At 45.5% G+C, this 20,337-nt stretch overlaps 1 protein-coding gene across 2 annotated transcripts in view; it reads left to right on the top strand.

Annotated features, from left to right (window-relative positions):
- Positions 1–18,728, top strand: part of ITGAM (integrin subunit alpha M) — a 34,291-nt gene extending 15,563 nt beyond the window's left edge. Inside the window, exons 11-30 of one of the 2 annotated variants that reach the window (XM_033839880.2) lie at positions 1,247–1,376; positions 1,647–1,789; positions 7,153–7,293; positions 7,382–7,591; positions 8,397–8,527; positions 9,076–9,239; positions 11,350–11,504; positions 11,601–11,732; positions 11,905–11,978; positions 12,211–12,352; positions 12,448–12,570; positions 13,688–13,767; positions 14,634–14,717; positions 15,063–15,138; positions 15,996–16,103; positions 16,303–16,386; positions 16,544–16,657; positions 16,743–16,844; positions 17,072–17,182; positions 17,629–18,728. In XM_033839880.2, coding sequence (XP_033695771.1) covers positions 1,247–1,376; positions 1,647–1,789; positions 7,153–7,293; positions 7,382–7,591; positions 8,397–8,527; positions 9,076–9,239; positions 11,350–11,504; positions 11,601–11,732; positions 11,905–11,978; positions 12,211–12,352; positions 12,448–12,570; positions 13,688–13,767; positions 14,634–14,717; positions 15,063–15,138; positions 15,996–16,103; positions 16,303–16,386; positions 16,544–16,657; positions 16,743–16,844; positions 17,072–17,182; positions 17,629–17,700 — 2,376 coding nt within the window. In that variant the 3' untranslated portion in view covers positions 17,701–18,728. Of the gene's footprint in view, positions 1–1,246; positions 1,377–1,646; positions 1,790–7,152; positions 7,294–7,381; positions 7,592–8,396; positions 8,528–9,075; positions 9,240–11,349; positions 11,505–11,600; positions 11,733–11,904; positions 11,979–12,210; positions 12,353–12,447; positions 12,571–13,687; positions 13,768–14,321; positions 14,420–14,633; positions 14,718–15,062; positions 15,139–15,995; positions 16,104–16,302; positions 16,387–16,543; positions 16,658–16,742; positions 16,845–17,071; positions 17,183–17,628 lie in introns of those variants that run through there. The other variant, XR_004522068.2, reaches the window with a different exon arrangement.
- The last annotated feature ends 1,609 nt before the right edge of the window (positions 18,729–20,337 follow it).

Here is a 20,337-nt window from a genome sequence, read left to right as displayed (position 1 = left end):
TTGCTGAATAATATTCCATTGTGTACATATACACCACATTTTCTTTATTTGTTCATCCGTTGATGAACACTTACATTGCCTCCATGTCTTGGCTATTGTAAAAAATGCTGCAACGATCATGGGGTTGCATATACCTTTTCAAGTTAGTGTTTTCATTTCTTTTGGATATTTACCCAGAAGTGTAATTGCTGGATCATACTGTAGTTTTATTTTTAAAGTTTTGTGGAACCCCCATACTCTTTTCCATAGTGGCCTCACCAATTACATTTCCACCAACAGTGTACAAGGGTTCCCTTTTCTACACGTCCTTAACAACACTTATTTCTTCTCTTATGATGACAGGCATCTGACAGGTGTGAGGTGATACCTCATTGTGGTTTTGATTTGCATTTCCTTGATGATTAGTGATGTTGAGCACTTTTTTCATGCACCTCTTGGCCATCTGTATGTCTTCTTTGGAAAAATGTCTTTTTGGATCCTCTACCCATTTAAAAATCAGGTTTTAAAACAAACTTTTGAGTTGTATGAGTTCTTTATATATTTTGGATATTAACCCCTTATTGGATATATGATTTGCAAATATTTCCTCCTGCTCTGTAGGTTACCTTTTCATTTTGTTGATGATTTCCTTTGCTATGTAGAAGCTTTTTAGTTGATGTAGTCCCACTGCTTATTTTGTTTTTGGTGTTAAATCTGAAAAATCATCACCAAGACAAATGTCAAGGAGATTACTACCTATGTTTTCTTCTTGGAGTTTTATGGTTTCATGTCTTATGTCCAAGTCTTTAATCCATTTTGAATTGATTTTTGTGACTAGTGTAAGATAGTGGTCCAGTTTCATTCTTTTGCATGTGGCTGTCTAATTTTCCCAACACCATTTATTGAAGAGACTGTCCTTTCGTCACTGTATATTATTCTCTCCTTTGTTGTATATTGATTTACCATATATGCATGGGTTTATTTCAGGGGTCTCTGTTCTGTTCCATTGATCTACATGTCTGTGTTTAATGCCAATACCATACTGTTTTGATAACTATAGTTTTGCAATATAGTTTGAAACCAGGAAGTGTGATGCCTCCAGCTTTGTTCTTTCTCAAAATTGCTTTGATTATTTGGGGTCTTTTGTGGTTCCATACAAATTTTAAGATTGTTTGTTCTATTTCAGTGAAAAAATGCCATTGGGATTTTTGATAGGGATAACACTGAAGCTCTAGATTTCTCAATCCTGTTCTACATTCTTGCCCAGGATGGTCCCTTGTTGGGTGCTGTGGGGAGCTTTGACTGGGCTGGTGGAGCCTTTCTGCATACGTCACAGGATAAAGTCTCCTTCATCAACACAACCAGGGTAGATTCAGACATGAATGATGCTTACCTGGGTAAGTAGAGAGGGCAGGGTTACTTTAAGAAGGGGTCAGGATATGGCATAACTCAACTAGTTTAGATGTCCTTGGATCTTTCATAAGCTCTTGGGACAGGTTTAAAGGCAGAAATTTCAAAGCTTCATTTTAATTGTGTTAACGAAGAGGAATATAGTGCAAGGTCCAATTACCCCAAGTTCCCAAGCATGGGGCTGCCCCACTGCCCCTGTTCAAGGGATAGTCCTGTTGGAGGGGGCAGTGCTTTTCCTCTTAGTTCATCATCTTCAGGTTATGCTGCTGAAGTCATCTTGCGGAACCGGGCGCAAAGCCTGCTTCTGGGGGCGCCTCGATATCAGCACATCGGCCTGGTGGTGATATTCAAAAAGGACGCAGGTGCTTGGGAGAAAAACGCTGAAATCAAGGGCAGCCAGGTGAGTGCAGAGTGTGTGGGGCATGGATGTGCCAACAGAGGCACCCTGGGGGCTGAGGGCTTCTGGGATGGGCATCATCAGATTCCAAGTGTGGCAGAGTCTTGTAAAGCAGAGGGCTTTAAGCTGGAGAGTCATGGGACCAACTTTGCATTTGAGAATGTTGTGTCCTCACTTTTCTAATAATGGTAAATAACAACACTTGACCTGTACAGAGCTCTCTACAAGTCTACCTGTACACAAAGCTGGCATTTGACCAGTCCATAACCAGTATAGCCATATTAGTTATTAAAATATTGAAATAATTCTATATCTGTCAATAAACAGCTGTTTCCTTGAGACATCCTTCCCTCCTGCACCTGCCATACACTCTGACCCCTCCCCCCAATACTCTTTGAACTTCCCCATGATCCAGCAACTATGAAGTCAGTGACCACTCCAGCTTAGCCCATGGTTGGTACCTGAGAAGACACCTCTAGGACCTCTAGGACCCACTCCAGGGGGTGGGGACCTCTAGGGGACCTCTAGGGGGGACCTCTAGGACCCACTCCAGCTAAGTCCATGGTTGGTGCCTGAGAAGTCCCAGGAGTTCAATATTTTGAATATCACCCCTGCAAAAGCTGTTTTTTAAAACCCTCAAAAAAGTCAGCAAACAGAATCCAGCAGTCTATAGAAAGGATAGTACATCGTGACCAGTTGTGGTTTATAATGATGCAGGGCTTGTTCAACAATGTTGCAGAAATGGACAAGCTGATTCTAAAGTTCATATGACAATGCAAGAGACCCAGAATAGCCAAAATAATCTTGAAAAAGAAGAACTAAGTTGGAGGATTCTCACCCCAATTTTGAAACTTACTACAAAGTGACAGTAATCAAGACAGGGTGGTACTAGCATAAGGATAGACCAGTGAAATAGAACTGAGAGTCTAGAAATAAACCCATACATCTATGGTCAGTTGATTTTCAAAAAAGGTGCTGGGACAACTGGATGTCCACAGGCAAAAGAATAAATTTGGACCCTTACCTCACAATGTGCAAAAATTAATTCAAAATAGATCAAAGACCTAAATGTAAGAACTAAAGCTATAAACCTCTTAGAGGGATTCATAGGTGAATTTTTGTAACTTTAGATTTGGCAACGATTGTTTAGATACGACACTACAAGCACAAGCAACCAACGATAAAATAGATTAGTTGGACTTCATTAAATTAAAAACTTTTGAGCAGCAAAGGACACTATCAAGAAAACGAAAAGAATGGGAGAAACTATTTACAAATCATATATCTGATAAAGGTCTAGTATTTAGAATATATAAAGAACTTTTACAATTCAACAATAAAAAGCCAACCTCATGTAAAAATGGACAAAGGATTTGAATAGATATTTCTCCAGATAAGATATAAAAATGACCAATAAGCACATGAAAAGATATTCAACTTTATTCATCATTAGGGAAATACAAGTCAAAACCACAATAGAGTTACCACTAGAATGGCTATTTAAAGAAAAAAATGAAAAATAACACATGTTCGTGAGGATGTGGAGAAATTAGAACCCTCATATATTGCTGGTGGGAATGTAAAATAATACAGCCCTCATGGCACACAATTTGACAGTTCCTCAAAAAGTTAAATATAGATTTATCATATGACTCAGAAATTTCACTCCTAAGTATATATCCTTTTCCAGAATGAAAATAGTTGTTCAAACAAAAACTTATACGTGAATGTTCATAGCAGCATTATGCATAATAGTCAAAAGGTAGAAAGAACCTAAATGTTCATTAACTTATGAATAGATAAACAAAATGGGGTATATCCATACAGTGGAATACTATTTAACCATAAAAAGAGCGAAGTGTTGATACATGCTACAACATGGATAAACCTTGAAAAATTTATGCTACATGAAAATAACCAGTCACAAAAGGACACATGTTATATGATTTAATTCATCTGAAATGTCTAGAATAGACAAACCCACAGTCAGAAAGTAGATTAGTGGTTGCCAGGGTATTGTGGGGGGGGGGGATTGAGAGTGACTTCTAAGAGTTACAGCACTTCTTTCTGGGGTGATGGAAATGTTTTGGAATTAGTGGTGATGGTTACATAACATTGTGAATATACTAGAACCCACTAAATTTTATACTTTAAAATGATGAATTTTATGTAATGTAAATTTTATCTCAATTTAAAAGAGCCATTCTGAAAAAAAAAATCAATGTAATTAACCATAACAATAGACTAGAGAAGAAAAACGTAATAATCTTAACAGATACACAGAAAGAATTTGACAAAATCCATTCTTTCATGATGTTTTCTTCTCAGCAAACTAGGAATTAAAGGGAACTTCCTCAACCTAAGAAAGAATATTTACAAAAACTCTACAGCTAGCATCATATTTAAAAGTAAAAGAGAATTTTTTTCTCCTAAAATTGGAAACAAGGCAGGAAAATCCACTCTTACCACTCCTATACAACATCATACTGGAAGACGTAGCTGGTGCAATAAGACAAGAAGAGAAAAGAAAAAAGAGCATGCGGAGTGGAAAGGAAAAAATAAAGCTGTCTCTATTTGGGGATGACATGATTGTTTGCATGGAAAATCCCAAAGAATCTACAAAAAAGCTATATAACTTATTTCAGTGAGTTCTCAGGATACAAGATCAATATGTAAAAATCAGTTGTATTTCTATACTAACAATGAACATTTGGAAATCTAAATTTAAAGAAAAAGGCAATTTATTAATACAATAGCACCAAAGACCATGAAATACTTAGGTATAAATCTCACAAAATGTGTACAACATCTTTATACTGAAAACTACAAAACACTAATGAGAGAAATCAAAGCCCTAAATAAATGGAGAAATATACTGTGTTCATGGACTGGAAGACTCAATATTGTTAAGACGTCACTTTTCCTCAAGTTGATCTATAGACTCAACACAATGCCAATCAAAATCCTATTTTATTTTGTAGAATTGACAAGCTAATTCTAAGATTTATGTGGAAAATCAAAGAAAGTAGAGTATCCAAAACAGTTTTGAAAAGGATCTTATGTAAATACCATTAGGTATTTAGTGGAAGATTCTACACTATGTGATTTTAAGGATTTCTATAAAGTTACAGTAAGCAGGACAGCATGGCATTGACAAAAGGATAGACATGAAGATCAGTGGAACAGAATAGGCCTGAAGTATAAGTCTGACACATATTGATTTTCAATAAAGGCACAAAGACAATTCAATGGAGAGTTCAATGGTGCTGGAACAATTGAACATCCATGGTAACAAAACAAAACAAAATCCTTACCCATATCTTGTCAATTCAACCATGTTAAGATTAATTTAAATTGATCATAGAGCTAAATGTAAAATCTAAAACTACTATACTTGTGGGAGAAAACGTAGGATAAAATTTTTGTGACTTTGTGTTAGGCAAAGAATTCTTAGATATAACACTAAAAGCATATGGTCCATAAAGAAAAAAATTGATAACTAAGATTTCAACAAAATGGAAAGTTTTGCTCTGTTCATTAAGAGAATGAACAGATAAGCTACGGACTGGGAGAAAATATTTGCAAATTTTACTTCTTTTTTAAAAAAATTACATATCTGACAAAGGACTTAATCCAGAATATATAAAGGATTTCAAAACTCAAGAATAAGAAGTCAAACAATCCAATTCAAAAATAAGCGGAGTATTTGAACAGACACTTCACCATAGAAGATATGTAAATGGCAAATAAGCACGTGAAAACATGTCCCATGTCATTAAATCATTACGGAAATTCAAATTAAAACCACAATGAGATACAACTGCACACCGATTAGTATGGTTAACATAAAAAAGGAAATAAATTGGCAATATCAAGTTCTGGCAAGGATGTGTAGCAACTAAAACTCTCAGACATTGCTGTTGGAATGGAAAATGGCATGGCTGCTTTGGAAAACAGTTTTCAGTATCTTACAAAGTTCAACATGCAGTTGCCCTAACACTCAGATATTTACCCAGTAGAAATAAAAATAGACGTTCACTGGAAAACCTATATATGAATGTTTCTAGTAGCTCTATTTGTAACTGCCAAAAGCTAGAAACAACCTGAATATCCCTCAACTGGGGAACGGATAAACAAACTGTGGTACATCCATACAATGGAATACTAGTCAGAAATAAAAGGGAACAGATTACTGATACACGCAAAAACTTGGATGAATCCTAAATGCTTACTCTAGTTGAAAGAAGCCAGACCCAAAAGGCTACATACTGTATGGTTCCATTTATATAACATTCTGGAAAAGGCAGAACTATAGGGACAAAAAACAGATCAGTTGTTGTCAGGGGCTGGTGATTGAGGGAAAAGGTTGATTACAGCATAAAGGAATATTTTGGGGGTGATGAAACTGTTCTGAATCTTGACCATCGTGGCAGTTACATGAATTTTTGTGTTTGTCAAAACTCATAAAACTACACTAAAAAGTCTGAATATTTTTGTATGGAAATTATACCCCAATAAACTTGACCTAAAAACAAAAAAATCCTGTTGACTTTAGCATGAAGCTTAAATGCCTTTACTGGACCATTGGGAGGCCTCCCTCAGTGGTATGTGGGGCAGAAATCAGACTGTAGTGAGTCATGTCTTGACGTCCTCTGCACTTTCCTTCCTAGAACTTGCCCCAGAAGTTTGAAATTTCCATATACATCTCCCTTTTATCTGTTGCTATTCCCCTCCATTTCACCCTGCTGCACCTAGAGCCTTGGAAGGCACTGTCTCCACTACCCAGCCTCAGGCTTAGCAAATAGCAAACCCTTGTTTATTGAATGAAAGAATGACTAAATTGATGATTGCTATGGATGACTTCTACCTATTTACATTGAACATATTTTGGTGTTTTTCTGAACATACTTTAAAAATTCTTTTTAAAGGTAGACATTATTTCTCAATATCATGCAAAAGAATTCCTGTGGCAATAGTTGTTTTTCGTCTAAGCCAGTTGATTCCTTGTTAGCCAGACTGCCAAATTTGACTTACCTCCCTAAAGACTTGCAATATATTGAAAGGATATCCTGTCTGGTTTTCCAGGCTTTTCTGTCTGTATTTTCAAATCCAATTTCTTCTCTACCTTAATCATCTCCCTGGAACGCCCTTTGGGGTAGATCCTCACCCACTACCTGTCAACTCTATCATATACTCCTCTAACTGGCAGTACATTCAAACAAGGATTGATCATGAAACAGAGAGAGGATCACATCCGCTCCAAAGGGCTTTCCTCAGCAGGCATGATTTTTCTTCACAGGGAGAAAAATCCCCGTGCTCTGCTTTAGGTGGAAAGAAGTATGTGATCTTGGCCTTATCTCTTTCAGATCGGCTCCTACTTCGGGGCCTCCCTCAGCTCCGTGGACGTGGACAGAGATGGCAGCTCTGACCTGGTCCTCATCGGGGCCCCCCATTACTATGAGCAGAGCCGGGGCGGGCAGGTGTCCGTGTGCCCCTTTCCCCGGGGGGTGAGTGGCTGATGAGACCCGGGCTGGGCGGGGTCTGGGTGTGGAGGGGTCGCCTGGGGTGGGACCTGACACTGTTTTTGTTCTGCAGAGGGCTAAGTGGCAGTGTGGTGCTGTCCTGCGAGGGGAGCAAGGCCACCTCTGGGCCCGCTTTGGGGCAGCTCTGACGGTGCTGGGGGATGTGAACGGGGACAGGCTGTCGGACGTGGCCATCGGGGCCCCAGGAGAGCAGGAGAACCAGGGTGCTGTCTACCTGTTTCACGGAACCTCGGGACTGGGGATCAGCCCCGCCCACAGCCAGGTGAGGCCCGGTCACTGTTTTTGTCCCTGCATCGGCAGGCGGACTCTCAACCACTGCGCCACCAGGGAAGCCCTAAAACTCACCATCTTAACCATTTTTATGTGTACACTTCAGCGGCATTAAGTACATGACAAAATCACTTTTAAAATTTCTTAATATATTTGGCTGTTATCCTTTCAGTGTTACTTTTGCACATAGATTAAAGAGTCAAAATTGTTCTTAACAGCTTATTATGAAAAGCAACAATTTCCACACCCACACTGTGATTTCCTCTTCATTTTCCCTCCTCTGAGGAAACGACTTTCAGCTCTTTCAATGATTCTCCATACTTCTCAAGGGCACAATTATTTTGCTGCTTCTTGATTTTTGTTTTCGCATTGACTTCCCACTATGGGAGGTGAGGATTGAGCTTTCTTTCAGGCCCCTCTTGACACATATTCATACGCCTCCCATCCCACCCCCCCATTCCTTAAATTTATATGACAATTTTGGTTAGATCTATGTTCAGTGTTTGCATTTTCCTGGCCATGTAAGAGATTCAACTGAGTCAAATAGTGTACTATATCACTTCTTTCCTGTGATATTTTTTGTTTTCCCTGGAAAACCCAGTAATTGATGGACACTTTGGATATCATCTCAAGGTTGTGGTCTAAAGCTTAATAGTTACCCTAATTCCTTGAGAAGGTGTGGGAGATATGACTGAGTAGAGCCCAAACAATCTCTCCTTGGGTCATCCCAGGAGACTGAGTTACACTCTTTCCTGTTCTTTCCCACCCCTTTCTCTCCTCCTCTTTTCTACCCTCAGCGGATCACAGGCTCCCAGTTCTCTCCGAGGCTCCAGTATTTTGGGCAGTCACTGAGCGGGGGCCAGGACCTCACAGGGGATGGACTGGTGGACCTGGCTGTAGGGGCTCAGGGGCACGTGCTGCTGCTCAGGTGAGAGCACACCAGGTATCTTCTTTTTCTTTTTTTTTTAACATATGTACTTCTTTTTATTTTTAATAATTTTTTAAAAAAATTATTTATTTATTTATTTTGGCTGCATTAGTTCTTCGTTGCTGCTCGGGCTTCCTCTAATTGCGGCAAGCGGGGGTTACTTTTCGTTGCGGTGCGTGGGCTTCTCATTGCGGTGGCTTCTCTTGTTGCGGAGCACGGGCTCTAGGCGTGCGGGTTTCAGTAGTTGCAGCACGCGGGCTCAGTGGCTTGTGGGCTCTAGGCATGCAGGCTTCAGTAGTTGTAGCACGTGAGCTCAGTAGTTGTGGCTCACAAGCTCTAGAGCGCAGGCTCAGTAGTTGTGGCACACAGGCTTAGTTGCTCTGTGGCATGTGGGATCTTCCTGGGCTAGGGCTCAAACCCGTGTCCCCTGCCTTGGCAGGTGGATTCTCAACCACTGCGCCACCAGGGAAGTCCCCCAGGTATCTTCTTTTTAAGGAGTGGCTTTGCTGTCTGAAGACCCCTGAGGGCCCTCTGGTGTCCCCCCACAGGTCCCAGCCAGTGCTGAAAGTTGAGGTGACCATGGATTTCACACCCAGGGAAGTGGCAAGGGATGTGTATGAGTGTCGTGAGCGGGTGGTGAAAGGAAAGATCGCTGGGGAGGTCAGAGTCTGCCTCCGTGTCCGCAAGAACACACGGGACAGGCTGAAAGAAGGTGAGGCTGGTTGGGTAGGTCTCAAGAGGTTAAATCACTGGGGACATGGACGGGTGGCCCAGAGTAAAGTTCTCACAGGCTCTGATAGCCTTCTTCAAGCTTGGGTGGAGTGAGCAGGTGGTTCCCCTGCTGGGGGGGGGTGGGTGGGGAGGCCCAGCAAACACCCCTAAAGAAGTAAGCATGTGGCACTCCTTTACACTCTCAGTTCTCCAGAGAATGAAGGGCCCCATCCATGTGAACTAACCAGGTCTTTTTTTTAAACTGAGAGATGACTCGTTTAAAGGGGAGGTTGAACTGATGAAGCTAAACACAAACTCACAAAGCATTCAGATATGCATTTTATCACAACGAACTTGACTTCCTTCCTTGTCTCTATTCTCAAAGAGTGGCATTGTGCTTGGGGTGAGGAAGAATAATGGTGGTTCTAGAGGGAAACAGGGGGAGGGGATAAAATTTGTTTCTAGCAGTCATCTTACCAGACTGAGGAGATAGCAGTCAGAGTTTTGGGCAGCCAGCATGGCTAGAAATTGAGAGCAAAGTCTTGGAGACTAGAGAATTACAGAGAAGGTGTCCCAAAATCTACATAGAAATTTCCTGTAAGTCATTGGCTGACTTCTAAGCCATGCATGTCCAGATCAATACTCTTAGAAACTCAGTGGAAGACAACAACTGGAGAGCTCAAGAGTTGAACAGAAATCTAGGAAGCTGAGATTTGAGAGGGACCTTAAAATACACCTTGGTCCTTCTACTGGGACAATGTCCATTGAAACCAGCAAACCAAGAGAAACAATAGACAATAGAAATAGACCCATAGGTGATTCAGCAATTAGAATTATCAGATAGGAATTTAAAAGATAACTAAAATTAATATCTTCAAGAAAAAACAGGAAATGATGGAGAACTTCAAATAAAACCTGGAATTCATGAAATAGAGTTAAATGGAAACACTAGCACTGAAAAATACACTGAATGATATTGAGAATTCAATAGATAGATTTAATAGTGGATTAGAAACAGAACAAACAGATGTATACTACTATATATAAAATAGATAAACAGCAAGGATTTACTGTATAGCACAGGGAGCTATATTCAATATCTTGTATAACCTATAATGGAAGAGAATCTGAAAAAATATATGTATTACTGAATCATTTTGCTGTACACCTGAAACTAACACAATATTGTAAATTATCTATACTTATATTTTAAACAAGTAGAACAGAGAATTAGTGAACTGGAAGGTAAGTAAATTGCAAGTATCCAGATGAGCACACAGAGAGAAAAAAGGATGAAAAATAAACCATAGGAGACATATGGGACATGGTGAAAGATCTAATAAACATGTAATTGGAGTTCCAAAAGGAAGGGAGAGAGAGAGAGAGAGAGAGAATAAGAAAGAAGCAACTGTTAAACCTAAATGGGAAAAGAATGTGAAAAAGAATAGAAACAAGTATATGTACAATTGAATCACTTTGCTGTGCACCTGAAACCAATGCAACACTGTTAATCAGCTATACTCCAATATAAAATAAAAATTAAAAAAAAAAAGAAATGGTGGTAAAGAATTTTCTAAAATTGATGAAAAACATCAAGATTCTCTACCAAATTAGGAACTTCCCTGGCCATCTGGTGGTTAAAACTCCCTGCTTCCAATGCAGGGGGCGTGGGTTTGATCCCTGGTTGGGGAACTAAAATCCCATATGCCATGCAGCCAAAAAAAATAAAAAATAATAAGATTCTCTACCAAATCAAAGCAAGATAACATTAGACATTGTACCATCCTAAGGCACAAACTGCTGAAGACCAAAGACAGAAAAAAAGTTAAAAGCAGCCAGAAAAAATATACTTAATTTTCCAGTAGGTGACAGAATAGCTACTATTTATTGAGCAGTTACTGTGTGGCAGACGCTATGCTAAATGCTCTGTAGGTACTATTTCGTTTTTACTATTGGGAAGGTCCAATTATTATCTTCAATTTAAAAATAAGGAATTGAGGCCCTGAGAGAGGTCAGCTAACATGTCCAAATTCAGATAGCTGGGCCTCCACCTCCTGCCAGTCTGACTCCAAACCCAGGCTCCTCACCACCATTCTTCCCTGGCCCTTCAGGAGATACCCAGAGCACCATCACATATGACCTGGCTCTGGACCCAGGTCGCCCACATTCCCAGGCCATCTTTGATGAGACTAAGAACAACACTCTCAGACATATAGTGACGTTGGGGCTGAGTCAGCAATGTGAGACCCTGAAGCTCCGGTTACTGGTGAGCAGAGGGTGACCACACTCCTGGGTCCTCCAAGCATGGGGTGGGCTTGGGATGCTGAGGAGGGCAGACCACCAAACCCCCACTGTCTCTCAGGATTGTGTAGAGGACTCAGTGACCCCCATTGCCCTGTGCCTCAACTTCTCTCTGGTGGGGAAGCCCTCGTCCCATTTTGGGAACCTCCGGCCAGTGCTGGATGTAGAAGCTCCAACACTCTTCACAGCCTCGGTGAGTCTGGGAGTTGGGGTCCAGCCGGGGTGTGGAAGGGACCAGAGGCCAAGGTTGTTGAAGCTCATTTTATTTCATTTCACATAATTTTATTTCAAGATTTCATTTTACTGTTTCGTTTCACGTCTTTTCACGATTTCCTTTCATTTTCCTCATACTCTCTTTTCGGCAGTTTCCCTTTGAGAAGAATTGTGGCAATGACAGCATTTGCCAGGATGACCTCAGCATCACCTTCAGTTTTATGAGGTGAGTTTCCTGTCCTCATTTTTACCCCCAGACCTGCACCATGACCTGCTGCTCTGTTCTTCTCCTGGCCCCCAAGGGAGCCCGGCGCAGAGCAGCTGCCTCAGAGGTGTGTTTCTGTGGCTGCCTCATGCACTGTCTTCTGTCTCCGAGTGTCCGTGCCTCCTTCCCGCTGGAGCAGACTCGCTGCAGGAAAGCCCTCAGCATCTCATGGCCTGGCTTGTTCCCACCACAGCCTGGACACCCTGGTGGTAGGTGGTTCTCGGGACTTAAACGTGACGCTGACTGTGAGAAACCAGGGCGAGGACTCCTACAGAACACAGGTCACCTTCTTCTACCCATCTGGCTTGTCCTATCGGAGGGTGTCAGGAGCCCAGGTAGCCAAACCCTTCTCAGGCTCCATCTGACTTTGCATTCCCTGCCCCCATGGGTGGTGTTTGACATCATCACCTCTGCCTCCTTTGCCTTCCAGAACCAGCGCTCACAGCGGTCCTGGCGCCTGATCTGTGAGTCTGACGTCTCCACTGAAGGGTCTGGGACCTTGAAGAGCACCAGCTGCAGCATAAACCACCCCATCTTCCCAGACAACTCGGAGGTCAGGCTGCTGGCTCCTTCTCCCTTTTTCTCCTTTGTCTTCCTCTGAATTCTTCCCTAGTTCTTCTTCTTCTTTCCTCCGCCTCCTCCTCCCCTCCTCCTCCCCTCCCCCTCCCCCTCCCCTCCCCCTCCCCTCCCCCTCCCCTCCCCTCCCCTCCCCTCCCCTCCCCTCCCCCTCCCCTCCCCTCCCCCTCCCCCCTCCCCTCCCCCTCCCCTCCCCTCCTCCCCCTCCTCCTCCTCCCCCTCCTCCTCCTCCCCCTCCTCCTCCTCCTCTCCCCCCCCCCCCTCCATGGCTTGTGGGATCTTAGTTTCCTGGCCAGATATTGAACCTGCGCCCTCGGCAGTGAAAATGCATGGAGTCCTAACCAATGGACCGCCAGGGAATTCCCTTCTTTTTTTTTTTTTTTTTTGCGATACGTGGGCCTCTCACTGTTGTGGCCTCTTCCGTTGCGGAGCACAGGCTCCGGACGCGCAGGCTCAGCGGCCATGGCTCACGGGCCCAGCCGCTCCGCGGCATGTGGGATCTTCCCGGACCGGGTCATGAACCCATGTCCCCTGCATCAGCAGGCGGACTCTCAACCACTGCACCACCAGGGAAGCCCCCTTCTTTTTTTTTTTTTTTTAAGTAGATGTTTCTTTGTTTTGAAAAACAGCTTTATTGAGATAAAATTCATCTACCACACAATTCACCCACTTCAAGTATACAATCCAGTGGCTTTTGCAATGTTCACAGTGTTGTGCGTCCATCCCCATGATCAATGTTAGAGTATTTTATTACCCCAAGAAAAAACCCTGCTCCCCTCAGCCATGGGCCCGTGTCGTCCCATCTCTCCCAGCCCTAGGCAACCGCTAATCTATTTGCTGTCTTGAGATTCACCTACTCTGGATATTTCATATGAATGGAATCATACAATAGGTTTGCTTCTTTGACTGAGCATCACGCTCTCAAGGATCACCCGTGTTGCAGGATGTATTAATATTCAGATTCCTTTGACTGCTGAATAATATTCTGTTGTACGGATGTGCCACATTTTATTTACCCGTTCTTTAGCTGATGGACGTTTGGGTTGTGCCTTCTCTCTTACTCTTGTCACCGTCTCTTCTTTCTCCAACTCCAGATCACCTTCAATATCACATTTGACGTGAACCCTGATGCTTTCTTTGGAAACAAACTACTTCTCAAGGCCAACGTGACCAGGTGCGCTATGCCTGGCCTCCTCCATTCTGAGGTCCCAGCCCCCGGCCCCCCTGCTCAGGGTGGACCATTGCCCTCTCCCCACTTGTTCTCCCTTCAGCTCATTGTTTTACTCAAGAAACACCAACTGAGCACCCACCACGTGCCAGGCGTGGCCCCCTGTGCTGGTGGGACAGTGATGGACAAGACAGCTGTGATTCTTGCCCTCACAGAGGTTATAATTTAGGGGCAAAGATAGACAGGAAAGCCGTTGATTATGATACGGTATGAAATGAATGATGTCCAGTCTTCTTGGGAGATTGGTGTTCAGAGAAGACTACATCCAGGCTGTGAGTTAGCCAAGCAAAGGCATGAATTGAGGCTGGGCATGAAGACAGAGAGAAGGAAGTGTGGACCAAGCAAAGCCCGGAGACTGCAAAGGTCAGGCTGAGTCTGAGCACAGGAGGCAGGATTGAAGGAGTTGGTTAGACATGGGCCGTGTCAGGAAATGATCGACGAGTGCTCTTAGGGAATTTGCAACTTAACTTGGGAGTGATGTGATCACCTTTGCATGCTAGAAAGATCACTCTCCAGGAGCGGGGGGATTGGAGTGGGAGTCATTTTGAATTCAGGGGACCAGTGAGAAGAAGGCACCTTTCTGCAGGCATCCGTCCTGGTGAGTGGGAATGGGCCTGGGCTACACAGGGGCAGCCCTGGTCTTTTCTATAATCTCTGTTTCCTCTGTTGGATTTAAAGGACAGCGTTTAGGATGCTGAGAGGACAGGACTTGGTGGTTGGTTGGTGACGGAGGGTGAGGGAGAGGAAGAAGGAGAAGGAAAGGCTGATTCTCAATTCTCAAGAGCTGACCAGAGTTCTCTGTTTCCCTTCAGTGAGAACAACATAACTGGGAACAACAAAACCAAATTCCAGCTGCAGCTGCCTGTGAAATACGCTGTCTACATGGTGGTCACCAGGTACTGGCTGCTGGGGCTTTAGTTCTGCCTTCACCACTGGGCTGGACGTGGCGCATTGCGTACCTGTGAGCACGAGTCTGTGCACGTGTGCCTGTGAGTGAGTCTGAGGATATGTGTGCGCACGTGTATGTCTGTACGTGCATGTGTATGTGTGTGTGTGAGGGGCCCAAACTGGCACATGCTGGAGGTCCCACCCACACTGCCCCTGCACACCATCCCGCTCGCACCCTCTCAGGGCTGTGTTACCCGCGTGCCTGTTCACCCCTTTACACTTAGCCCAAGACCCCCTCCCAGGACTCCCCTGATGTTCTGTCACCTCCTGCCCCTTCTTCTTTCTCCCATCAGCCTTGAGGTCTCGACCAAATATCTCAACTTCACAGCCTCAGAGAAGACCCACCACATTATAGAGCATCAGTATCAGGTGGGGAGCTGAGAAGGAGCCTGGGGAGGGAAATCGAGATGATGGGAACACAGGAAGAATGGTAGGAGGGACTTCCCGGGCAGTCCAGTGGTTAAGACTTCGCCTTCCAATGCAGTGGGCATGGGTTTGATCCTTGGTCGGGGAACTAGGATCCCGCATGCCGCATGGCCAAAAAAAATATGATGGGAGGGCTTCCCTGGTGGCTCAGTGGTTGAGAGTCCGCCTGCCAATGCAGGGGACACGGGTTCGTGTCCCGGTCCGGGAGGATCCCACATGCTGCAGAGTAACTGGGCCCGTGAGCCCTGGCCGCTGAGCCTGTGCGTCCGGAGCCTGTGCTCTGCAACGGGAGAGGCCACAACAGTGAGAGGCCCGCGTACCGCAAAAAAAAAAAAAAAAAAAAAAAATGATGGGAAACATGCATGAGGTGCCTGCTTTGGGCCAGGCTCTGTTCTAAGGTTGCTGTGAATCCACACACACCACCACGTGCATCCGTATGTGTATACACACATGTATGTAATTAACTCATTTTACCCTCGTAATGACCCTGTGACGGAGGTACTGTTGTCCCCCCCAGTTTATAGACGAAGAAACTAGGCTCAGAGAGGCTAACAGAACATGCCCACAGTCTCACCCCTAGAGAGTGGAAGAGCCACTGCTTCCGCCAGCCTGTCTGGCTCTGGAATGGGTGTTTAACCCCTGTGCTCTCCTGTCTCTCAGAAAGCATCAAGAGGCAGGATGCTTGGGTCTGTGAGGCCTGATTCAGTACTGGGCTGTCGGGAGTGGGGAGCCTGATTCTAGTTGCTGGTGGGGGCAGAAAGGCCAGAACCCTGATATCTGCCCCTCCCCACCCAACGCAGTTCAACAACCTGGGCAGGAGGAAGCTCCCCATCAGCGTGGTCTTCTTGGTCCCCATCCAGCTGAACAAGGTGACCGTGTGGGACCAGCTCCAAGTCACCTTCTCCCAGGTAAGCGCAGCTGGGCCTGAGGATTGGGCCCAACTCCTTTCTCCACAGCCCTGGTCTTTCCTAAAATCACTTCTGTTTCCTCTGATGGGTTTTGGAGCCATTTCTGACCCTCTCCTGGACCTCGGTTTTCTCACCTCCCGGAGGGTGGACCCAGGAGCCCTCGCTTCAATCCGTCCTCACAGTGTCCCTCTTTCCTCAGAACCTCTCCAGTAGATGCCACACCAACAAGACTGACCCTCGTCACTCTGACTTCCTGGGGGAGCTTCAGAAGGCCCCACTGCTGGTGAGACAAGCCCAGCCTCAGCCTCGGGGCTGCACGCAGACTCCGCACTGCCCCCTCACCTGGGCCCAGTACTGGCTCTCAACTGCTGGCTGAGTGCATGGGATGTGGCCTGCATCCAGCTTTCCTGCTCACCTCTCTCCCCTCCTCCCTTCCCCAGAACTGCTCCATCGCTGTCTGCCAGAGAATCCAGTGTGACATCCCGTCCTTTGGCGTCCAGGAAGAATTCAAGGTCACCCTCAAGGGCAACCTCTCATTTGACTGGTACATCAAGGTATGTGGGCGCCTGAGGCTTGGCTGGACACAGACGAGATCCTCCAGGGCCAATGGGTCCAGCTCCCATCCTCTCTCTCCCACAGACTTCGCATAACCATCTTCAGGTTGTGAGCACGGCGGACATCTTGTTTGATGATTCGGAGTTTGCCCTGCTCCCAGGACAGGGCGCGTTTGTGAGGGCCCAGGTATCTGTCTCGGACACAGAAGAACCGCTGGAGGCAGGAGAGGGGGCTGGGCTTGTGGGAGAGAGAGAGGTTGGGGGGGGCGGGAAGGAGGAGTGAGGGCTGGGGTTGGGGGGCACAGGAGATTTAGTCATGGGGTTCGGGGAGCACACAAGGTCTGACTGGGGAACCCCCAGAAATTCAGAGTCTTTCTCCCCTGATGCCTCCCCCTCCCCTTCTCCCTGCTCCAGACAGAGACCAAGGTGGAGCCTTACGAAGTACATAACCCTGTCCTGTTGATCGTGGGCAGCTCGGCTGGGGGGCTGTTACTCCTGGCCCTCATCACGGGCGGCCTGTACAAGGTAAGTCCCCCGGGGCCCTCTTCCTGCCCCTCCCCTCCCCCCACCCCCACGGCTTCTCACTCAGCAGCGCCTTCCTGGGTTCAGCTCCCAGCTGTGCCTCGGGCAGCTCACAGAGCCTCAGTTTCTTCAGCTGTAAAATGAGACTATAAATACCCATTCTGTGGAGCTCTTTGGGTTCATCTCTCTAGAGCACTTAGAATAGTCTCTGGTACAGAGTAAACACTATATAAAGAGTACTTATTATTATATTTTAGATTTCTTTCCCTCTTTTCTTTCTCAATAGTGATGCCATCCCCCTCCCTGTCCCACTTTCCCCAGATCTATTCTGCACTCCGCCACGTTATTCTTTGCAGCTCTTGGTCCCACCATCTCCCAGCCTGGCCTGCATAGCCTTCACTCGCCCTCCTGGCCTTGGTGCCCTTACTCCCCTGTCTCTGCCTCCACAGCTTGGCTTCTTCAAACGGCAGTACAAGGACATGATAACTGAAGCTGGCCCTGAAACTGCTCCCCCGCAGTAACAGCAGCTCCTTCCCCACTCTTTGCTGAGTGGCCTCCCCTGCAGCAAACAGGATGTGGTCAGACCGAAGAGCGAGCGGGTCCCCAGGCTGCTGGACGGACACATCTGTTGGGAGACCAGGGCAGTGATGTCTCACTCAGGAGCAACCTGCTTGGGTTTCCATTCCTGTGTGTGTGTGTGTGTGTGTGTGTGTGTGCGCGTGTGCATGCACGAGTGTGAATTGTGTGTGTGGCTCAGATCTCTCTTGCATGAGGACAAGTGCCTTTGGTACAAATCTCAGGCAGAGGGAGTTGCTTGGGCTTCCTTGTGCGGGGGTGAAGGTGCCATTGGTTCTTCCTCAGGGACAGAGGTGATGGCAGCTCTTGTGGGTGAACACAAAGGGAAGTGCAAGAAATCCTCCCCCAGCTATAGGAAGTGAGACCTCCTTTCGTGGGTGAGCCCGCAGGCCAGCAGGAACCCATGCAGCTGGGCCTGAGCCTACCCGGACAAGCCAGCAGGAACCTGTCCAACCCATTCCGCACTAGAGCTGATGTGTCCAGTGCACAATGGTGCACCTCCCTTTATCTATTCACTTTATTATTTTAATGCTACTTTTAGTTTTTGAATGGATGAACAGGTCTGTAGTATCAAAATCAAAAGACACGCAAGGGTGTGTGATGAAGTTCCCCTTCCATCCTGGTCTGCCAGCCATTTAGGTCTCTTGTAACGGGTAGTCCAGGCTGTGCACTTGGGGTCTCCTTCACAAAGATTCTAGGCGTGTGCAAACACACACACACACGCACAAGCTTTTTTACACAAATGGCAGCATGCGTTGTTTATACTGTCTGCATCTTGCTTGTTTCTTTAATATGGCTCAGACATTGTTTCATATGAAGACATAAAGTACCTTTTCATGCTTTGATACAGTGCACCACGTTCCACTGTGTGGGTGGATCCTAACGTCCTTAACAGTCTCCCTCTGATACATTACTTCCAACTTCTCGCAATGACAAACAATGGTGAATTAATAAATTGAATATATGTCGTTTTTGCATATGTGTAAGACAATTTATAGGATACGTTCCCGGAAGTCTGAATTCTGCCAGAAGCAACCCCAAGAGAAGAATTTGAGTGAAAGAAGCTTATTTAAGAGAGACTCCAGGAAATACCAGTGGGGGAGGGACGTGAGCTGGGGAGGGAAAGGCAGCCAGTAAAGGGTATATTATCAACAGAGGGACTGTTATGAGCTCCTGGAGTGTAACCCCACCGGGGAGGTCTGGGACGCAAAGTAGAACAAGCACCTTGACACTTCCCACCCGAGCAGAGAAGGAGCTGGCGCGTGGATACACCAATTCCACATAGTTATTGGCTGAGGGTTGCTCTTCGTGGGGAAGGAAGTGCTAATTCCCTGGCACCTCTGGGCCGGCCCTGAATGTAGGCAGAGCAGCTCTGGTGGCCAGAGAAAGGGCTACAGATACTGCCAGTTGGAAGTCTGCCAGGTGAGCACAGCCCCTGGCAAGGCCTACAGGGATCCAGGCAGGATACCAACAGCATTTGCTATGAAGAGTGTGTACAGATGAAGTTTTGATAGCTGTTTCTAGGTAGCCCTCCCTCCTCTGGGGCGTTCTCCCACTGCCCATCACCCAACCTTTGCCAGTGCAGTACCCACGACTCTGCCCTTAGCACCCATCCTAATGCTCACATCAGTCCTGTTAAGTGGTCATCTCTTGCTATTTACTGATGTCTGAATTTCACTTATGAGGAAGCTGAGACTTAGAGAGATCAGCTCAATTGCCTGAGGTCATACAGATAAAGAGGAGATGGAGCTGGGATTCAAACCTGTTTCTGTCTGGCTCCAAAGCTTTTCTCTTTAACTGTCCCAATGGCCTCAGAGGAATGGCCTGCAGCAGGCACGAGGGAGGTAGGGGGGAGAGAGTGGCTGTTGTTTAGCTGTTATAATATCAGGTGAATCATATGAAATCGCTGACACGTTTGTGACAAAAATGGCAATTGCATGCAGTTCATCGAGATACAAGAAAATCATGGCTTAGATGGACATCTGCTCCAGATGTGATAGGAAGGAAGGCAGGTGAGGGAAGTGTCCTAGGGGAGGCGACCCCTGACTCAAGTAGGGGCAAGAGTCTCCCAGTCAGAGGGCAGCACAGGTGGGGCTAAAAGAGTGGGCAGGAGCTTGGTTGGGCATCTGTGCTCTGTAAACTAGAGTGAGGAGTTTGAGTTTTATTCAAAGCGCAATTAGATGTCATCAAAGGATGACTGATAAGATAATGGCCCTTTGTATCTTTGGGGGTGTTGCAACACATGTCACTTGAAATTGTTCTACACAATTTCTTCTTCTGACTTCAAAATCCATTAAAAATCCATTTTCTTCTTCCTTACGTTGAAAGACAAAAGACCTCAAGATCTCCAGATGTCCTTAACTGACCCACAAAGGAGAGGGTCTCTGTACCTGCAGGCACCTGTCCTTGGATGGGCAGTCAAGGCTCAGAGTCCACATCGGCCTCTTTGCACTGGAAACTTGTGTTGAATTCAGTCAGATAGGAGCTTTATGATAGGTTAAGAAGTAAATTATTTGTAGTGACAAATTACCCTAGCATGATCACAAAGTTACTAATAAACAGGGCCATAAATCTCTGGTGAG

This window comes from Tursiops truncatus, chromosome 15 (assembly GCF_011762595.2).
Source record: "Tursiops truncatus isolate mTurTru1 chromosome 15, mTurTru1.mat.Y, whole genome shotgun sequence".
Classification (NCBI taxonomy): Eukaryota; Metazoa; Chordata; class Mammalia; order Artiodactyla; family Delphinidae; genus Tursiops; species Tursiops truncatus.
The sequence above is the reverse complement of the archived record's forward strand: the minus strand, read 5'-3'. Positions and strand labels throughout refer to the sequence as shown.